This window comes from Pseudophryne corroboree, chromosome 6 (genome assembly GCF_028390025.1).
Source record: "Pseudophryne corroboree isolate aPseCor3 chromosome 6, aPseCor3.hap2, whole genome shotgun sequence".
NCBI lineage: Eukaryota > Metazoa > Chordata > Amphibia > Anura > Myobatrachidae > Pseudophryne > Pseudophryne corroboree.
The window spans coordinates 182,959,881-182,976,933 of NC_086449.1; the positions used below are offsets into that span (position 1 = coordinate 182,959,881).

Consider the following 17,053-nt stretch of genomic DNA (forward strand, 5'->3'; position numbering starts at 1 on the left):
GTCTCAATGGTTAATCCGCCTTGGGCGGAAAAATTGTCTAACCAACTGCAGCAATGTATCAGTCTTTGGTTAGACAGACACCTACACCAGGTCACTTCCGTGTCTCTGGGTCCTCTAAGTGGGCTGCTTCCTCTTCGCAATCCAAAATCCTCTCTGATGTCTCATCTGAAGAGGAAGGGGAGCATACGGTCCTGTCAGACACTGAATCATGTGTTACTGATGAGGATTCTCCCTTGCAGAATGATGTCCCTGCCTTAGTGGATGCTAATAAGCATTTCTTTCAAAGAGGAGGATTCCACTACTGTGGTAAAGAAAACTGATAAGTTTAAACAGCAGAAGGTGGTTAAAACTACAGTATATTAACCCATTCTTATCATTTTGTGGTCATCAGACGGGAACCCTGGTTTAATCCAGAGAGGAAATTCCCTCTACCAAAAACGGGCCTTGGCTCACTATCCTCTCCCTGCAGAGTTATGTAACAATGGGAAACCCCACAGCTGGTGGATTCTCACGTCAGCCGCCTTGTGGTGTCATTCACTCTGCCTGTCACCACTGTCACCGCACTGAAGGAACCGACAGATAAACGTTTGTAGGGATGCCTGAAGTCTGTATACTCCCTTACTGGAGCCATTCATAGACCTACTATAGCAGCCTCCTGGGCTGCAATTGAGGCGTGGGTTCAGGCATTAGAGGAAGAGCTACCCGAGGCTATATCTGACAATGCCAGACAATACCTGTCTCACAATACCACCGCCACCTGATACGTTCAGGAGGCGTCCTCTGAGGCGGGTGTATTGGCAGCCAAGGCGTCGACCACGTCTGTCCTGGTTCGCCGCATACTGTGGTTGAGGTCATGGAAAGTGGACCTGAACTCCAAAAGACCTTCACTGGCGACATTATGTTTGGGTAGACCTAAATAAAATAGTGTCTAAAATAGCAGCCGCTAAGACGGCTTTTCTCCCCACTACTAATCCTTCTGCACAGAAGGCAATAGGTACCACTTTCCGTTTCTCAAGGGACTGCAAAAGGTCAGGCATATCCGAAACAATCTCGTGCTCCCAAAACCACAAAGCCCAAGTACTTGGCCTGATGTTATCGGCCTTCGGCATTGTAGAGTACGTTCAATTTCATTCCCGCCCACTACACAGGTTAATCCTGTCCAAGTGGGACGGCCTGCCTCATTGGATCAGATTTCACATGATCTCTTTGACTCTGGAGGTTCGCCAGTTGCTGACCTAGTGAATTCAGGACCAGCAAGAGCAGGGGCCATCCCTTCTGGATCCCCGACTGGGTTCTGCTAACAACGAATGCTTGTCTGAGGGAATGGGGAGCAGTGTTGGAGCAACACTCTTTTCAAGGTCGTTGGATTAAGGAGGAATCACTCCTTCCAATAAATATTTTGGAGCTCAGGGCAGTGTTAAATGCACTATTTCTCACCCTACTTCTAGTGCAGAACAGGCCTGTTCAAGTACGATCAGACAACACCACTACGGTTGCATACATAAACCATCAGGGTGGCACTCGAGGCCGCATAACAATGATAGAAGTGTCAAAAATACTTTGTTGGGCGGAACACCATCTGCCAGCCATATCGGCAGTGTTCATTCTGGGTGTCCTGAACTGGGAAACGGACTTCATCAGTCGCCAGGACATACACACCGGAGAGTGTAGTCTTCATCCAGAAGTCTTTCGACTCCTAGTGGACAGGTGGTGTCTACCTGATGTAGACCTCATGGCGTCTCAACACAATCACAAAGTTCCGGACTTCTGATCAAGGACCTGGGATCCTCATGCAGCGTTCAGGGACGCACTGGCGGTTCCATGGAACTTTCGGCTGCCATGCGTGTACCCTCCACTGTCTCCTGCCCAGGGTACTACGGAAGTTCAATCAAGAAGGAGGAATACTACACCAGCGTGGTTTTGACAGCAAGGGTTCTCAGACCTGCAGGGTCTATCCACGAAGCACCCCCTTCTACTTCCTCAGCGTCCTCCTTGCAGGGTCCTTGTCTCTGCACAGACCTGGCCAAACTGGCCTTGACTGCGTGGTTCTTGAAGCATCACTACTGAGGGCCAAAGGATTTCCGAGGCGGTTATCCTAACTATATGAAGGCCCGCTAACCGGCATATGCCCGGATTTAATACAAGGTCTAGAATTCTTACTTCACCTGGTGTGCTGATAAGAATTATGATGTCTCTACGTTCAGAACTTCCAGAATCTGGCTTTTCTGCAACGAGGCCTTGACTTAGGTCTCCGTCTGGCCTCCCTCAAGGTTCACATATCTGCCTTGTTGGATGGTTTCAGAGAAAAATTGTTTCTATACCTGACGTTCATACTGTCACCCAGGGCGTACTTGGGATTCAGCCTCCCTATGTCCCTCCTGTGGCTTCATGGGATTGACTGTGGTACCGAAAGCCCTGCAAGAGTCTCCAATGAACCTCTTGAGTCGGTGGATCTTAAATGGCTCACGGCCAAGGTCCTGTTCTTGCTGGGCTATTTCCTCGGTAAGACAGGTGTCTGACTTAGGCGCCTTGTCCTGTCGTCCACCCTATTTGATTTTTCACAGTGACCGGGCAGTTCTACAAACTCGACCGGGTTATTTGTTTGAGGTGGTGTCATCTTTTCACCTTAACCAAGAGATTGTGTTTCCGGCCTTTATCTCTTCAGACTTGTCTTCCAAAGAGTGTTCTTTGGATGTGGTAAGGGTTCTCCCTAGAGGACTGCCTCTATCAGGAGGTCAGATTCCCTATTTTGTACTGTTTGGTTTCCACAAACGTGGGTGGCCTGCCAATAATAATAATAATAAAAACCTTGGCCAGATGGATTAGAATGGTGATTGCATAAGCTTATGCGCAGGCTGGACTCCCAGTTCCTGCTGCTATTAAAGCCCATTCTACTTAGTCTGTTGGACCTTCTTGGGCGGCCTGCCGTGGCGCGTCCGCAGAACAATGTGCAAGGTGGCTACGTGATCCTCAGTGAACACGTTTGTTAGCTTTTATGCCTTTGAGATTTCCGCCTCCCAGGATGCTTCCTTTGGACGCTGGGTTCTCATACTCGCTAAGGCGCGTCCACTCCCTTGAGGAATTGCTGTAGGACATCCCCAATATTTTCCTGTGGAGACCAATGTATCCTGCTGCAGAAAAGGAGAGTTATGACAGACTTGCCATTGTTAACTCTCTTTCTGTGAGGTACATTGGTTCCACAGGGCGCCCACCTTGACGCACCTTGCTTCTATGGGTTTGTATGGCATTAGCCGCTGGTACCTTCTCCTGTTGTGAGAATGTGGTTCTGTGTGACTAACATCTGCCTTCTCCTGCATTGGACTGGTTAACAAAACTGAGCTCTTAGTGCCTGGAGGCAGGGTTTATAGGGGAGGCCTCAATGCATCCTGGGACAGCCTAAAGCAGGCATGTCCAAACTGTGGCCCTCCAGCTGTTGTGAAACTACATATCCCAGCATGCCCTGATACAGTTTTGCTGTCAGAGAATACTAAAGCTGTGTCATAGCATGCTGGGATGTGTAGTTTCTCAACAGCTGGAGGGCCGCAGTTTGGACATGCCTGGCCTAAAGCTTTAGCCTGTTGGTGCCTCTGGATCAAGATCCACTATACACCCCAATGTTTTCCTGTGGAACCAACGTACCTCGCAGAAAGTTAACAATGGTAAGTCTACCATAACTCTCCTTTTAATTTTGGACACACTCCACCCAAATCTAACTCTCTCTGCACATATTACACCTGCCCTGCCTGCAGTGCAGCATTGTTATACCAAGATGCAGTTACTTGTTCATTTGCTGTTTTCCCAACTCAAAATCATCCTCACTATCTATTTACAGCTGGTTATTTTACTCTCCCGTATTATTCTGCTCTGCGCTTTATCTACATACAGCCGGTTCTTTTACTCTCCCATGCTATTCCTTTGTCTGCATACTCCCCACCTAATTCATCTCTGCATGCTCTACGCAAGTATTATCTCTTTGTATACCTCCTATTCATTCTTCTGATTTAGGATCTGTTTATTTAGCAGGTGTAGCATTAAGTTTTGATCCCTACTGTGTGCAATACAATGATTTGTCCATTTGGGACAATGGGCACCCGATGTTGCACTTCGTGGGCAGCTTCAGTGGCAATGTGGCCAAGAGGGCAACTTTTGTTTGAAAGTATCTCTCCTGTCCTTCCCCCAGATATCCATCTTTACTATTCCTACAGTACTTTGCTATCCATAATGTTACCCTACACACTCATTTGTTTTACCTTTTTGCTGCAGCTGAAATTAACCCCTGAATACCTGCAACTGATTAAGTACCAAGCCATCGCTGCAAACAGTAAGATATATTTTGGAAAAGACATCCCAGACATGTTTATGGACAGCTCACCTGGGACCCCTGCCAAAGCAGAACTACCTCTGGAAGACCCCTTTCAATTTAAAGACACAAGTTCCATCTTTTTAGAAGAGCCATAATCCTGAGGACATGAAATACAATCTTAATTTTTACCAATACAAAAAGTATAAATATGGAGAAAAAAAAAATCTTAGAAATCGCAATCTGTTATTCTGGAAGACGATATGTTGGTTTTATTTGTTCTTTCTTTGTTTTTTCTTGGTAAACTGAAATGTTTAATTGTAAGAATGTTGTTCTTGTAAATTGTGTACCAACTTGCATACATGTTGGAGAACATTGTGCCCCCACCACAACTAGAAGTAGCTCACAGTCTGGACTAATCCATTTTCTAATCCTCTAGAAAGTAATCCGTATACCAGCAGCTATAATCCTGTGAGTTTGTGAGAAACATACACTACCTAGGGACCAATATTTGTGTTCTCTTGTGTAGTCTGCACATTGTACTATGTAGGATGTATTCTTAACATCATAGACCCCAAACTAGAGGTAGGTGCTCTGTTACTCTGTGGCGGTTATGGAACTTTCCAGTATGAGTGTAGGTCTGCTACATGCAGAAAGCTACAGATTAGTTCCTTACCCCGACCACACATGGTGCAATTCTTCTGCTCACCCAGAGCAACAAGATCAGAGTTGAATTTAGCATCATATGTAACTGGCCACATTATGTGTCTCCTGTCATCACAGAAGCACAGATAAGCTCTATTAGCCTGTGTGTACAATTGTGTTATGATTGCATTTACCAATATGTCCGCTAATAATCTAATCTATTTCAATTAGATTATGAGAGAAGGCGTAAATTTTAAGTCCACTTGGTGGGCCACTTGCAGATATTGCAGAACGTGTGGTCAGCATTAGAATACTGAAATAGATGGAATTCTTTCCAAAGTCTATTTTATGATTACCACTTACAGAAGACCTAAATCCTGGGTCGCACATCACTACAAACTTGAACTTTATCTGTGACCTTTTGTTTGACTGAGAGAGTAAAAGTATTTACCAAATGTTACTATTCCATTGTTACCTTGTGTTCAATGGCCTGTGTGGGTCAGTAGCCCAATAGAGGTCTTCTAGTGTTGGGGGCAGGTATTGCATATGGAAGTAATGATTGGTGTTTTTAGGGGCTCGCTATTTAGTGAATGTGTCATTTGGCAAGTGTTCCCAGTAATGTATGTTATTGGGCTACTCTCCGTTTAGCTGCTCTGGGGAAAGAATACTGCTTGTTTATGCCCTACCAAACTGCACTCCTGGGCACGTCTCCTAATAAAAGCTTGTGGCAGAGAGAGAGGCTGGCGGGCATAAAACAGGAAGGAGCTGGGGGCCATGTGATTAGCCCTTTGGCCCTCTGTTACTCATTATCTACTGGCTTTCAAATAGTTCCGTGATTTCTAATGTTTAGGACTCTATAGCGTTGGGTACGAAATTCCAGCCGTCTGTATCCCGATGTATGCGGGAAAGTATTTTAACACTACCCCTATCCTATCCTTCCCCTCCTGCAACCTAACCATCCTCTCCCACAGCGTAACCTTAACCCTCCCCCCCACACACACACACGCAGCCTAAGGGGGGTATTCAATTAGTGCCGTATATCGACCAGTCGAAAAACTGCACTTTTTCAACCATTTTTAGGCCGAATTTATGTTTGAGCTATTCAAAGCCCGTGCCGTTTTTTGGACTGTTCGAAAAATCCGGCACTTGCAAAAACATGTATCGTCGAATTCGCTGCTGATACACGTGTTTTGATGAATTTGCAGGCATTTTCGCCCATTTTTGGTGCATTTTTCACTCATGTCGGGGGAAAAAAAGTGAAACTGCATGGGCGAAAATGGATTCAGAAACGGGCGAAAAATGTCTGCAATTTAATACCCTGTCTCGAATTAGTACCATTTTTTTTCTACCAGTCGAAACTAGTCACTTAATTGAATACCCCCTAACTCCTCTAAGCCCTGTACTTACCTTTGGGATCCCACCATTGGTGTTCTGACTGTCAGGGTCTCGACTGCCAGGATCCTGACCACATACCACTCTATATATAAATCAAGTTAACTAATTGATAGTGGGCTGAAAGATGTGACACGTGGGTTTAATAAAATAATGTAAAAAGAAAATGTGCTTTTAACTGATAGCAAGCAATCGTATTTCATTAATCTGACTACTCAACTGCTGAGCTATTGGGTTAGCATTGCTTTTGCCCCACGTTATGAATTTAACCCCCCTTATTGTTTGGATTACTTGCTGAATCCGTGTTTTAGGCTTAAAAGACATAAACAGGAGAAATGTTTAATTTAAGAAATGTTTGATTAATTTGACCCTTTAAATTTGTTATTCGGAAGAGCTGGCATACGCACGGCTTTCCTAGGAATCTCCAGTTTGTAATGTATTTGCTGAATAAAAACACTAATAAATGTTAAGGGTTTTTTTTTCTTACTGAGGGAATGGGTTCTCAATGAGCCTGATGTATAGCTGGTGCTTAATTTTTTGTGGTGTAAATTTTTTTAAAATTTTGTTTTAATGAGTATGTGCACAAAAATGCATCCATATCTAGATCTGTGCACATCTTGTGGACCTTTCTGCCTGGAGAGGAGGAGGAGGGCAGCAGGTGCGTTCTGTACTGTAAGGAGGTGTACAAGTAAGTGTAGAACGCCTTCTGGAGATGCCGTTAACCAAGGACTCCTATCCAGAGAGGCTTCTTGGAGCTTTATCATTTACCGGTCCTGTAAGTCTGGTGTGACATTACAAGATGCTGATTATCCTAATCTTATGTTTAGGACACCTCATTACATTATTATATTGTGTGGGAATAGGTAATAAAACTGTTGCATTTCCTACAAACACCATCAAGCAACATCTCTAATTGCGACGCATTTTGTGCTCCGAAAATCTGAGAGGCCCAATATATTTACCACATGGTTGTATGCAAACAGCCAGCTAACTCTAGAAGGAAAATAAACATTTAAAAGTGTTTGTTTATTATTGTTTGATCTAATTATGTTAAAATATACAGTAGCATTTGTGCCAAAAATATACGTTATGGTAAGAACTTACAGTTGATAACGGTATTTCTCCTAAGTCCACAGGATAACAATGGGATATGATGGAGCGACAGCGGATTGGCACCAAACGATCACAACCTTTCAGTCCTCCCAGTATGCAACGGGCCCATCCATATATCCCCCACCCACTGGCTCAGGCAAATCAGTTGTATTCCAAAGCATTTAGGCAGGAGCATCATGTAGAGCTCTAATCAAGTGAGAAGAACACACATGCACACCCTTCCGTACAAGAAGGAAGGTTAGTGAGTAGCAAGATCCTCAAATCAGGTGCGTCAGGGTGGGATCCTTGTGCAACCTGTGGACTTAGGAGAAATACCATTATCAACGGTAAGTTCTTACCATAACGTATATTTCTCAGGCAGGGTCCACAGGTTATCCACAGGATAACAATGGGATTTCCCAAAGCAATTTAGTGGTGGGGACGCTCCTGATTAGACAGGAGAACCTTTCGCCCGAATTCAACGTCATGAGAGGCAAAAGTATCCAAGGAATAATGTCTAATGAATGTGTTAATGGAAGACCATGTGGCTGCCTTACATATCTGTTATGCTGAAGCACCATTTTGTGCTGCCCATGAAGGACCTACCTTACGAGTAGAGTGAGCAGAGACATTATCTGGAACAGGGAGATCAGCTCGAGAATATGCTTCCGAAATCGTCATTCGAAGCCATCTTGCCAGCGTCTGTTTAATAGCAGGCCATCCTCTCTTGTGAAATCCGTAGAGAATAAAGAGAGAATCTGTCTTTCTGATGGCACTGGTACGATCCACGTAGATCCTTAATGCCCAGACTACGTCCAGCGACGCATCTCCCGCAGAAATTCCCGATACCTGAAAAGCCGGGACTACAATTTCTTCATTAAGGTGGAATTTAGACACCACCTTAGGAAGATACCCAGACCTAGTTCTGATAACTGCTTTATCTGGATAAAAAAATCAGAAAAGGAGAACGACATGACAGTGCTCCTAAATCTGATACTCTTCTAGCTGATGCCATAGTCAGTAGAAAGAGAACTTTAGCTGTCAACCATTTAAGATCCACTTTTTATTAAGTGGTTCAAATGGAGCAACTTGAAGGGCTTTCACGACTAAATTTAAGTCCCAAGGCACTGTAGGATGAACAAAGGGAGGTTTAATGCGCAGCATTCCCTGGAAGAAAGTACGCACATCCTGTAAATTGGCAATTTTCTTTTGGAACCATACAGTACACCTTCAAACCTTTATCCATTCCCGCCTGAAGGAAATCTAAGACCCTAGAAATTTGGAAAGATTTCGGGTCCATATTTCTTTCACTGCACCAATGAATATAGGCCTGCCATATTCGATGATAAATGTGAGCTGAGGAGGGTTTCCTTGCTCTGAGCATTGTTTGAACTACCTGTTGTGAGAGTCCTCTTGATTTTAGGATAGAGGTTTCAAGAGCCATGCTGTCAACGATAGTCGATCCAGATGCCTGTGGTAACAAGGACCCTGCATTAGTAGATCTGGACGTTGAGGGAGCAGACGTGGAGCATCCATCGACATTCTCTGCATATCTGTGTACCAATGCCTTCTGGGCCAAGCCCGGAGCTATTAGAATCACGGCACCCTTTGCTTCTTTTATCTTCCTCACCACCCTGGGTAGCAGGATGATCGGAGGAAACAGATACGCCAGATGAAAATCCCATTTCACTGACAGGGCGTCCACAAAGATCGCTCCGGGATCCTTTGTTCTTGACCCGTACACGGGTACTTTGTTGTTCAGGCGGGACGCCATGAGATCTCTCTCTGGCTAACCCCACTTGTCTACTAGAGTCTGAAAGACTTCCGGATGAAGAGCCCATTCGCTTGCTTGAATAGCATGTCAACTGAGAAAGTCCCCTTCCCAGTTTAGGACTTCCGGAACGAATACTGTGGACAATGCTGGAAGATAGCGTTTTGCCCATTTTAGTATGTGACTTCCTTCCTTCATTGCTGTTTGACTGCGCGTTCCTCCCTGATGGTTGAGGTACGCTACTGCCGTTGCATTGTCCGAACGAATCTGTACTGGTCTTTCTTGAAGATTGTCCTTTGCCTGAATCAGTGCCATGTATATGGCCCAAAGTTCTAACAGATTTATTGGCAGGCAACTTTCTTCTGTGGTCCATTGTCCCTGGAACCATAATCTTCCGAACACTGCTCCCCAGCCCTGAAGACTGGCATCTGTTGTCAGGATCTCCCAATCTGATATCCAGAAGTGTCTCCCTTTGTTTAGATGGGATGTTTGTAGCCACCAGGCTAATGACTTTCTTACCTTGTGTGAAAGTACCATAGTCTGTTTCTCTATTGTCTGATGTATTCCATTCCTTCTGGCCAGAATCAGACGCTGCAGTGGTCTTGAGTGGAATTGTGCATACTCCACCATGTCGAATGTTGACACCATCAAACCCATCAGTCGCATCGCTGCGTGGATTGATATTGTTTGACTGTGTAACAACTCCTGAGTCCTTGACTAAACCTTGGCTATCTTGTCCCGAGGTAAAAATTATTTTCTGCAGACTCGAATCTAGTACAGCCCCCAAGTGAGTCATCCGTTGTGACGGAACTAGAGATGATTTTGCCCAATTTATGAGCCATCCTTGCCTCTGCAGACATGTTATTGTCTGTTGGAGATGGTCCAAGAGCAATTCCTGTGATTGTGCTAGAATTAACAGGTCGTCAAGGTATGGAAATATTCTTATCCCCTGCTTGTGAAGATAAGCTGCCATAACCACCATGATCTTGGTAAACACTCTGGGTGCCGTGGCTAACCCAAAAGGTAATGCCTGGAACTGAAAATGCTACTGGAGGATAGTGAACCTGAGATAGCACTGATGGGACAGTGCTATAGGAACATGTATGTAAGCATCCTGGATATCCAGGGATACCATATAATCCCCTGGTTCCATGGCCAAAACTATGGAGCATAACGTCTCCATGTGAAACCGAGGTACCCAAATGTATTTGTTCAGCATTTTGAGATTGAGAATTGGCCGGAATGACCCATTTGGCTTCTGAACCGGTTGGAGTAAAACCCCTGTTCCCGTTGTGCAGGGGGTACTGGAATTACTCCTGACTGAAGCAATTTCTGAACTGCTTCTTGCAAAGCCCTGGCCTTCGTCTCTACACGAGATGGGCTGGGGCAGAACCTTCGAGGAGGATGTTTCTTGAAGGGAAAAACAGAACCCAGAGATACCACTCTTGCACCCAGGCATCTGTTGTAGACTGCTGCCATATCTGTGCAAACTGAAAAAGTTGGCCCCTTACCATGGGGTCTCCCAGGAGGAGGCCCGCACCATCATATTGATGGCTTATTCTCTGGTTTTGAGGCTGGCGTTCTTGTAGCCCATTGCTTTTTTGCCTTACCAAATTTATTATATTGGGGCTGCTTACGATCACTTTTTCCTTTTGCTTTTCCTTGTGACCCAAAGGCCCGAAAAAGCGGGACCCCTACGTTTGGGGTTATATGTAGAAGAAAATGTTACCTTTTTGGAGTCTGCTTCTGACTCCAGAATATCTGTCAATTCTTTACCAAACAGAATGCTTCCAGTAAAAGGCAAGATTCCAGAACCTTCTTAGATTCTGAATCAGCTTTCCATGTACGTAACCAAAGTGTTCTGCGAGCAGCTGTTGTTGAAGCTGATGCCCTGGAGGCGATAGTGCCCATATCTAATGCTGCTTCTTCTAAGAATATTGCAGCCTGTTTTATGTGAGCTATATAGGATTCTTGCTCCCTTGAAGGTGCTGGAAGACCGTTTCCCAGTACGTCTATCCAGGCAGCAACTGCTTTTGCCATCCAAGCTGAAGCCATGGCTGGCCTTATGACTGCACCTGACAGAGAAAATATGGTTTTCAGAAAACCATCCACTCTCCTATAGATTTTCGCACTAATCAAATGACATGCGTATCTACTTTGGGAGCCATTTCCCATTTTAAACAGTCCCTAGCTGGAAAAGGATAATTGGAATCCCATTTTTTGGGAATTCTTTTTACTGGATGTAGCCCAAGCCTCTTCCATGATTTCCTTAAGTTGGTCTGACTCTGGAACCTCAGTCTTACCTGCTTTAGGCCGTTTAAATGCAGGTGCCTTGGTTTTTAACACAGGCTCTGCTGAATCCTCTAAGGATAGAATGGCCTTTATTTCTCTAATTAGCCTAGCTATATTCACTGAGCTGAAACCTTCTACTTGTTCTTCGTATGCCGGAGTAGAGTATATAGAGCTTTCATCGTCTGATGTATCATCCTGTGTAGCCTGTGAAGTTGACGGTTTACCTACACTAGGTTTATCAGCTTCTCTCTTTGGAGAAGCTGGTGAGGGAAAAGATATACTGTAAGTAGGGAGCTGCATATATGGGTTATTAGTGTACCCCATTCCTGGTACTGAAGCTGTAGGAATTACCCATTCAGCTATACTGGACACGGTCTGTGCAGACATCGCCCAAGGTGGATCTATCTGTACCTAACGTTGAACAGGGATCTGCCTTGTAATCAGCTGAAACGCAAAACAATTTGTACATAAACCATCCTGTACCAGATCCTGAGAGGATAATACAGTTTTGCAAGACAAGTGTTGGTGTTGCTGTGAGTGTACCCTCGTCACCTTTGCCGCTCTAAGACATGATAAATAATCAGCACTTTCACAGTGTACTACACAATTTGTGAATGTAATCACTTTAACCTTCTAAAGTAATATCAATCTGACCCTACCCATGCACCAGTATTGAGGACCAGAAGAAACAACTGACAAACATATATTAAAGTCAGCAATCACACTAGCAGTCAGTCACATGTTATATATTAGTCATATGAGCATATAGTCAACTACAAATACATTTGAAAGTATGTAGGAGTACATAATACTGAATTCTGTTTTATACAGATCTTAAGGTATTTAGATGCAATGCGAAGAAAACCACAATAATGTACACAGACTCGTATGCAAAAGGCACTTAAACTTAACTATTCATACTGACAAAGTAGAAATTTAGTGCTGTATAACCCATACTCAGTAGAGTGGGATACAGGGAGACTCACCTCACTTCCAAGATCGATCAATACGTTAGCGAACGCTGAGTGGATTCAGACGCTACTAGTGTACACTGCCGCTCCGGGAACTCTTAAGTGTACACAGATGCACCGGTCATACAGACGCCTGTACTGCGACCAGGTCTCCTCGCAGTAGCGTTTAGTGAACACAGACGCAGCGGTCTATGCGACGACCGAGACCCCTCGTGATAGCGTCTGAGACTGAAGTGAGGCAACAGTTCATGGCGGGAGACTCGCGTAAACTGGTCATGAACTCGGGGGAGGGGCGACCAGGAGAACGTCTTAACTCCCCACCGCTGACATCAACCCTAGGGATCGCAGCCTCATACTATTACTGGTGCCTTATGATCCCTAAGGCCTAGCGCTGGAGCACCAATGGTGGCGGTGCGCCAGCTACTGTTTGGTAGTCTCCTCCCAATAGTGCGGCTGTGTCCGTATTCCTCGACTATGTGGAACCGATGCCTTACTTTCTCCCCGTGCTCCGGCCACAGCCTAGTAATGTCTGCTGGACCTGCTAGTATATCCGACACAGACGCCCGTCGAGACAGCACTGTACACATGGGTAAGCGTTGTTGCGACCCGGCGGAGAGTTGTTGGAGCGACTCTTTCCAATATACGTATAAGACGCTGTTAAGAAAGATCGCTCAAAAACATAGTAAGTCTATAAAAATAAAATAAGAAAGCTTAGGGCTGCCAGGAACAGCAGCCCTGTGACCATGGTCTGGCTCCTGTTGCACCAAACAAAAAACTGATTTGCCTGAGCCAGTGGGCGGGGATATATGGACGGGCCTGTTGCATCCTGGGAGGACTGAAAGCTTGTGATCGTTTGGTGCCAATCCGCTGTCGCTCCATCAAAACTCATTGTTATCCTGTGGATAACCTGTGGGCCCTGCTGGAGAAAAGTACCGTTTAAGGCGGTAGAGTAATGTGAATGGACACTGCCACCACTGTATAGTTTAAATCAGTGCTTCCCAAACGCCGTCTTCAAGGACCCCCAACAGTTCACGTTTTCCAGTTCTCACAGAATCACAAGTGAAATAATTATTTCCACCTGCCTATCTTTGAAAATGTGTCAGTGAGTAATGAATACAACTGTGCGCCTGCAAGGTGACCTGGAAAACATGAACTGTTGGTGGTCCTTGAGGGCAGAGTTTGTGAACCACTGGTTTCAATGTATATATGCTTGCTGTTTTGTTTGGATACAGTTTTGCACAGTGTACGTTGTTCTTCTTATTCAAAGGCAGCTGATCTTTTTTTTGTTGGGGGGAGGCTACAAAGCTGTCACATTTACCAAGTTTAGGAATGCAAAGCAGTCTGGAGAATGGCACCGACAGATAACTCCCATCGTCTGATGGCATTCTCCTACAGTAGTCTATGGCTATTGATTCACAATTTTTTCCAAAGAGGGAGCTGGAGGCTCCTTGGCCGTGAGCCCCTAGTGATGCATGCGCCAGCTTACGGGGACCCAAACCAGTTAGCAGTGTGATAGCTTTACGCTATCACATGGCTTACAGCTCTTTGCCCATCTCCTGGCAAAAGTTTATCTGTGAATTTACAAGAAAAATATTTATCACACTCTCATTAAAAATTTGGATTGTTCTAAATATGCTATAAAAAAAAGCTTTGTTTCTCACTTAGAAATACCCCTCCCTTGCAAGTACATGAGTGATATCACCAAGCTAATTGAGTATCTACCACTATATGTATATATAAATATGCTCCTGACTCCAGGCTGATGCACAAAATGCGTGCAAGCCTGGAGCCACAGCATACATGCCTGGTGTATGTCAGAGATGGGTCAAATACACTTAAGCCCACGTAGTAAAGATTGGTGTGTGCGCGTTTTTTTATGGTTGTTTTTTTAAATCTAAGTATGCATTTATAATCAGATGTAAATACAATAAAACATGTTGAATTCAGAAAGGTACAACCCTTTCTCGTCTGCCTCATTTGCATTTGCACAAATCTGCATGTCACATCATTCATGGCCATGTGCAGGGCTAAATTTACTAGATTGTTTATGTATAGCCTAGGTTCCTCAAATTCAGTCCTCCTGGAAGCCCTATGGCGGCCTACACACTAAGATTATCTGTCCAATATGGCTGGTGGAACAGAAATCTGGTAAATATTGTAGCAAATGACAGTCTACGACTATTTGCTCCCAAACACTGAAATACAGACAAAAATGGTCATTCAGACAGTTTGATTTAAGCAATTTGTACAAATGACCATTTTTGTCTGTTTTGATTATTTTCTGGCGTTTGGGAGAAAATGAATGATTGTCATTTGCTCTCATACATTATCAGATTTTCGTTCCAACCAGCCAGAGTGGAGAGATAATCTGTGAACTTCTGTATTAATATAGTTGCATACCTACAGGAACTCTGATGGTTTAGATCAGTGGTTCTCAACCTTGGTCCTCAAGTACCCCCAACAGTTCGTGTTTTCCAGGTCTCCTCACAGGATTGCAAGTGAAATAATTTGCTCCACCTGTGGGTCTTTTAAAATGTTTCAGTGAGTAATGAATACACCTGTTCAACTGCTAGGTGACCTGGAAAACATGAACTGTTGGGGGTACTTGAGGACCGAGGTTGAGAACCACTGGTTTAGAGGGAAAGTCCTCAAAAAGATTTGTAAATGAGTTACAAATGCTGTTCTATAATCTTACCGATGTAGTATTTTTTTTCCACAGACTGATCTAAGGTACCGCGGCTGCTGAAATTCTGTCAGTGCACAGGAAATGTGACCACCAATGTGCACTGAATGGGATCCGCGGTAGCGTGATTACCAATGTGCACTGAACGGGATCCATCGTAGCGTGATTACCAATGTGCCCTGAATGGGATCCGTGGTAGCGTGATTATAAACATGAACTGAATGGGATCCGTGGCAGCGTGATTAGCAAAGTGTTCTGGCAGAGCGTAATATTGCAGACAGTGGAAACAAGTTTACACATTTAGGACCCTATTCAGCTTCAGTTGCAGTTTTGCTAAAATAGCAAAACTGCAACTAATTGGGATCGCATGCTGTGGACCACCTAGCAATGCGATCGCAATTCTGTTGTGATCGCATTGCTCAATAAGGGAATATCCCCTGCCACCGTAGCCTGGCTGTGAATGCAGTTGGCCCTTCGACATGTTTCCCGTCACAGTGGCCACTCCAAACCCACCCGTTTCCAATCACCGCCCCACGAACGCCTTTGCCAGTCAATCAGGCAAGACGTTCGCATCATTACGATCACATTGGCCGACCTGCACATCAGTGATAAAAACATCTCAGTGTGATCGCATCGCATTTGTGGGTCGTGCTGAATAAGACCCTTTGTTTTTGGGGTAGCCAACTGATGGCATTGCCTATCAGAGCCAATCCGTAGATTAATAAATATCTAAATCTCAGCATCTCCATACACTGATATTTGCGTATTATAAGATTAATAAATATCCTTTTTAACTAATTTATGGGAAATCATGTGTAAACTGATGAGAAGTTTGGTAAATAGTCTTCTAACATACAATCCGAACTAATAATACATTAGGGTAACGTCACATAAGTAATGCAAGTGGCAGCTTTTAAATTCAGCAGGCCCTATTCTGAGTTGCACATAAACTGAGTCGCAAAAAGGGTGTACAAAAAAAATAATTGTCACCTTTGTGACCTATTCATAGTTTGCGCAAGTCTGTAGCTGCAACTCTGACCCTGACGTACCTGGGCCGGTGGTGGCTGGAGTATGACTGGTTTCACAGTGGCATCTGAAGCAGATAAAAATTGCAGTACACAATGTAAACATTACAGGGGTGAGGCAGCTGCTGTACGCAAATATGATAATGCGGCAGGAAATTATATGTGATTACTAATGTGTACTGAAAGGGATCCGCAATAGTGTGAACTGGGCTATTTGTAAACTGAGCGTGCACTGGTGTGTGTAGTCACTGTTTAAATGCAGTAGATTTTGGGGGGGGGGGGGGAGCGTTGTGCATACATGGGTGTCTCTTCACCGAGTGTGACCAGTCGCATGCAGTCATCATCATCAGGGATACTTACACCGATAACTCACTCGGGTTCACTACGATCTGCCTGCGGCCGGCCTCTCGACGACCAGCATACCGGCGCCGGGAGGCCGGCCGCCGACTTACCGACAGTGTGGCAAGCGCAAATGAGGCCCTTGCGGGCACGGTGGCGCGCGTCTATTTTATTCTCCCTCCATGGGGGTCGTGGACCCCCACGAGGGAGAATAAGTGTCGGTATGCCGGCTGTCGGGCTCCCGGCGCCGGTATGCTGGTCGCCGGGAGCCCGACCGCCGGCATACTGAAGACCACCCAACTCACACCCCTACAGACGGCTATGTTTGTGACTTTTCAACGCCCATTTTAGTCACACTGTGCAACTGCTTGCCCATACTATGCTCTTTACAGTACTTTAGCTACTGTATGCGCTGTTTGACCAATGACCGCATCTGCATGCACATTACAGCCCGGCTCTTGGCCACCTAGTTATACTCAGTCACACGTTGTGCATATGCATGAAGAAGACATGGGCTGCAAAAATGTGCGCATTATAAACACG

At 44.9% G+C, this 17,053-nt stretch overlaps 1 protein-coding gene across 2 annotated transcripts in view; it reads left to right on the top strand.

Moving 5' to 3' along the window:
* ERLIN2 (ER lipid raft associated 2) overlaps window positions 1–6,807 on the top strand; it is a 71,024-nt gene extending 64,217 nt beyond the window's left edge. For both annotated transcript variants that reach the window (XM_063925451.1, XM_063925452.1), the window contains exon 12: window positions 4,264–6,807. In XM_063925451.1, the coding sequence (XP_063781521.1) occupies window positions 4,264–4,458 (195 nt within the window). In that variant the 3' untranslated portion in view covers window positions 4,459–6,807. The remainder of the gene's footprint in view (window positions 1–4,263) is intronic.
* Window positions 6,808–17,053: the final 10,246 nt, after the last annotated feature.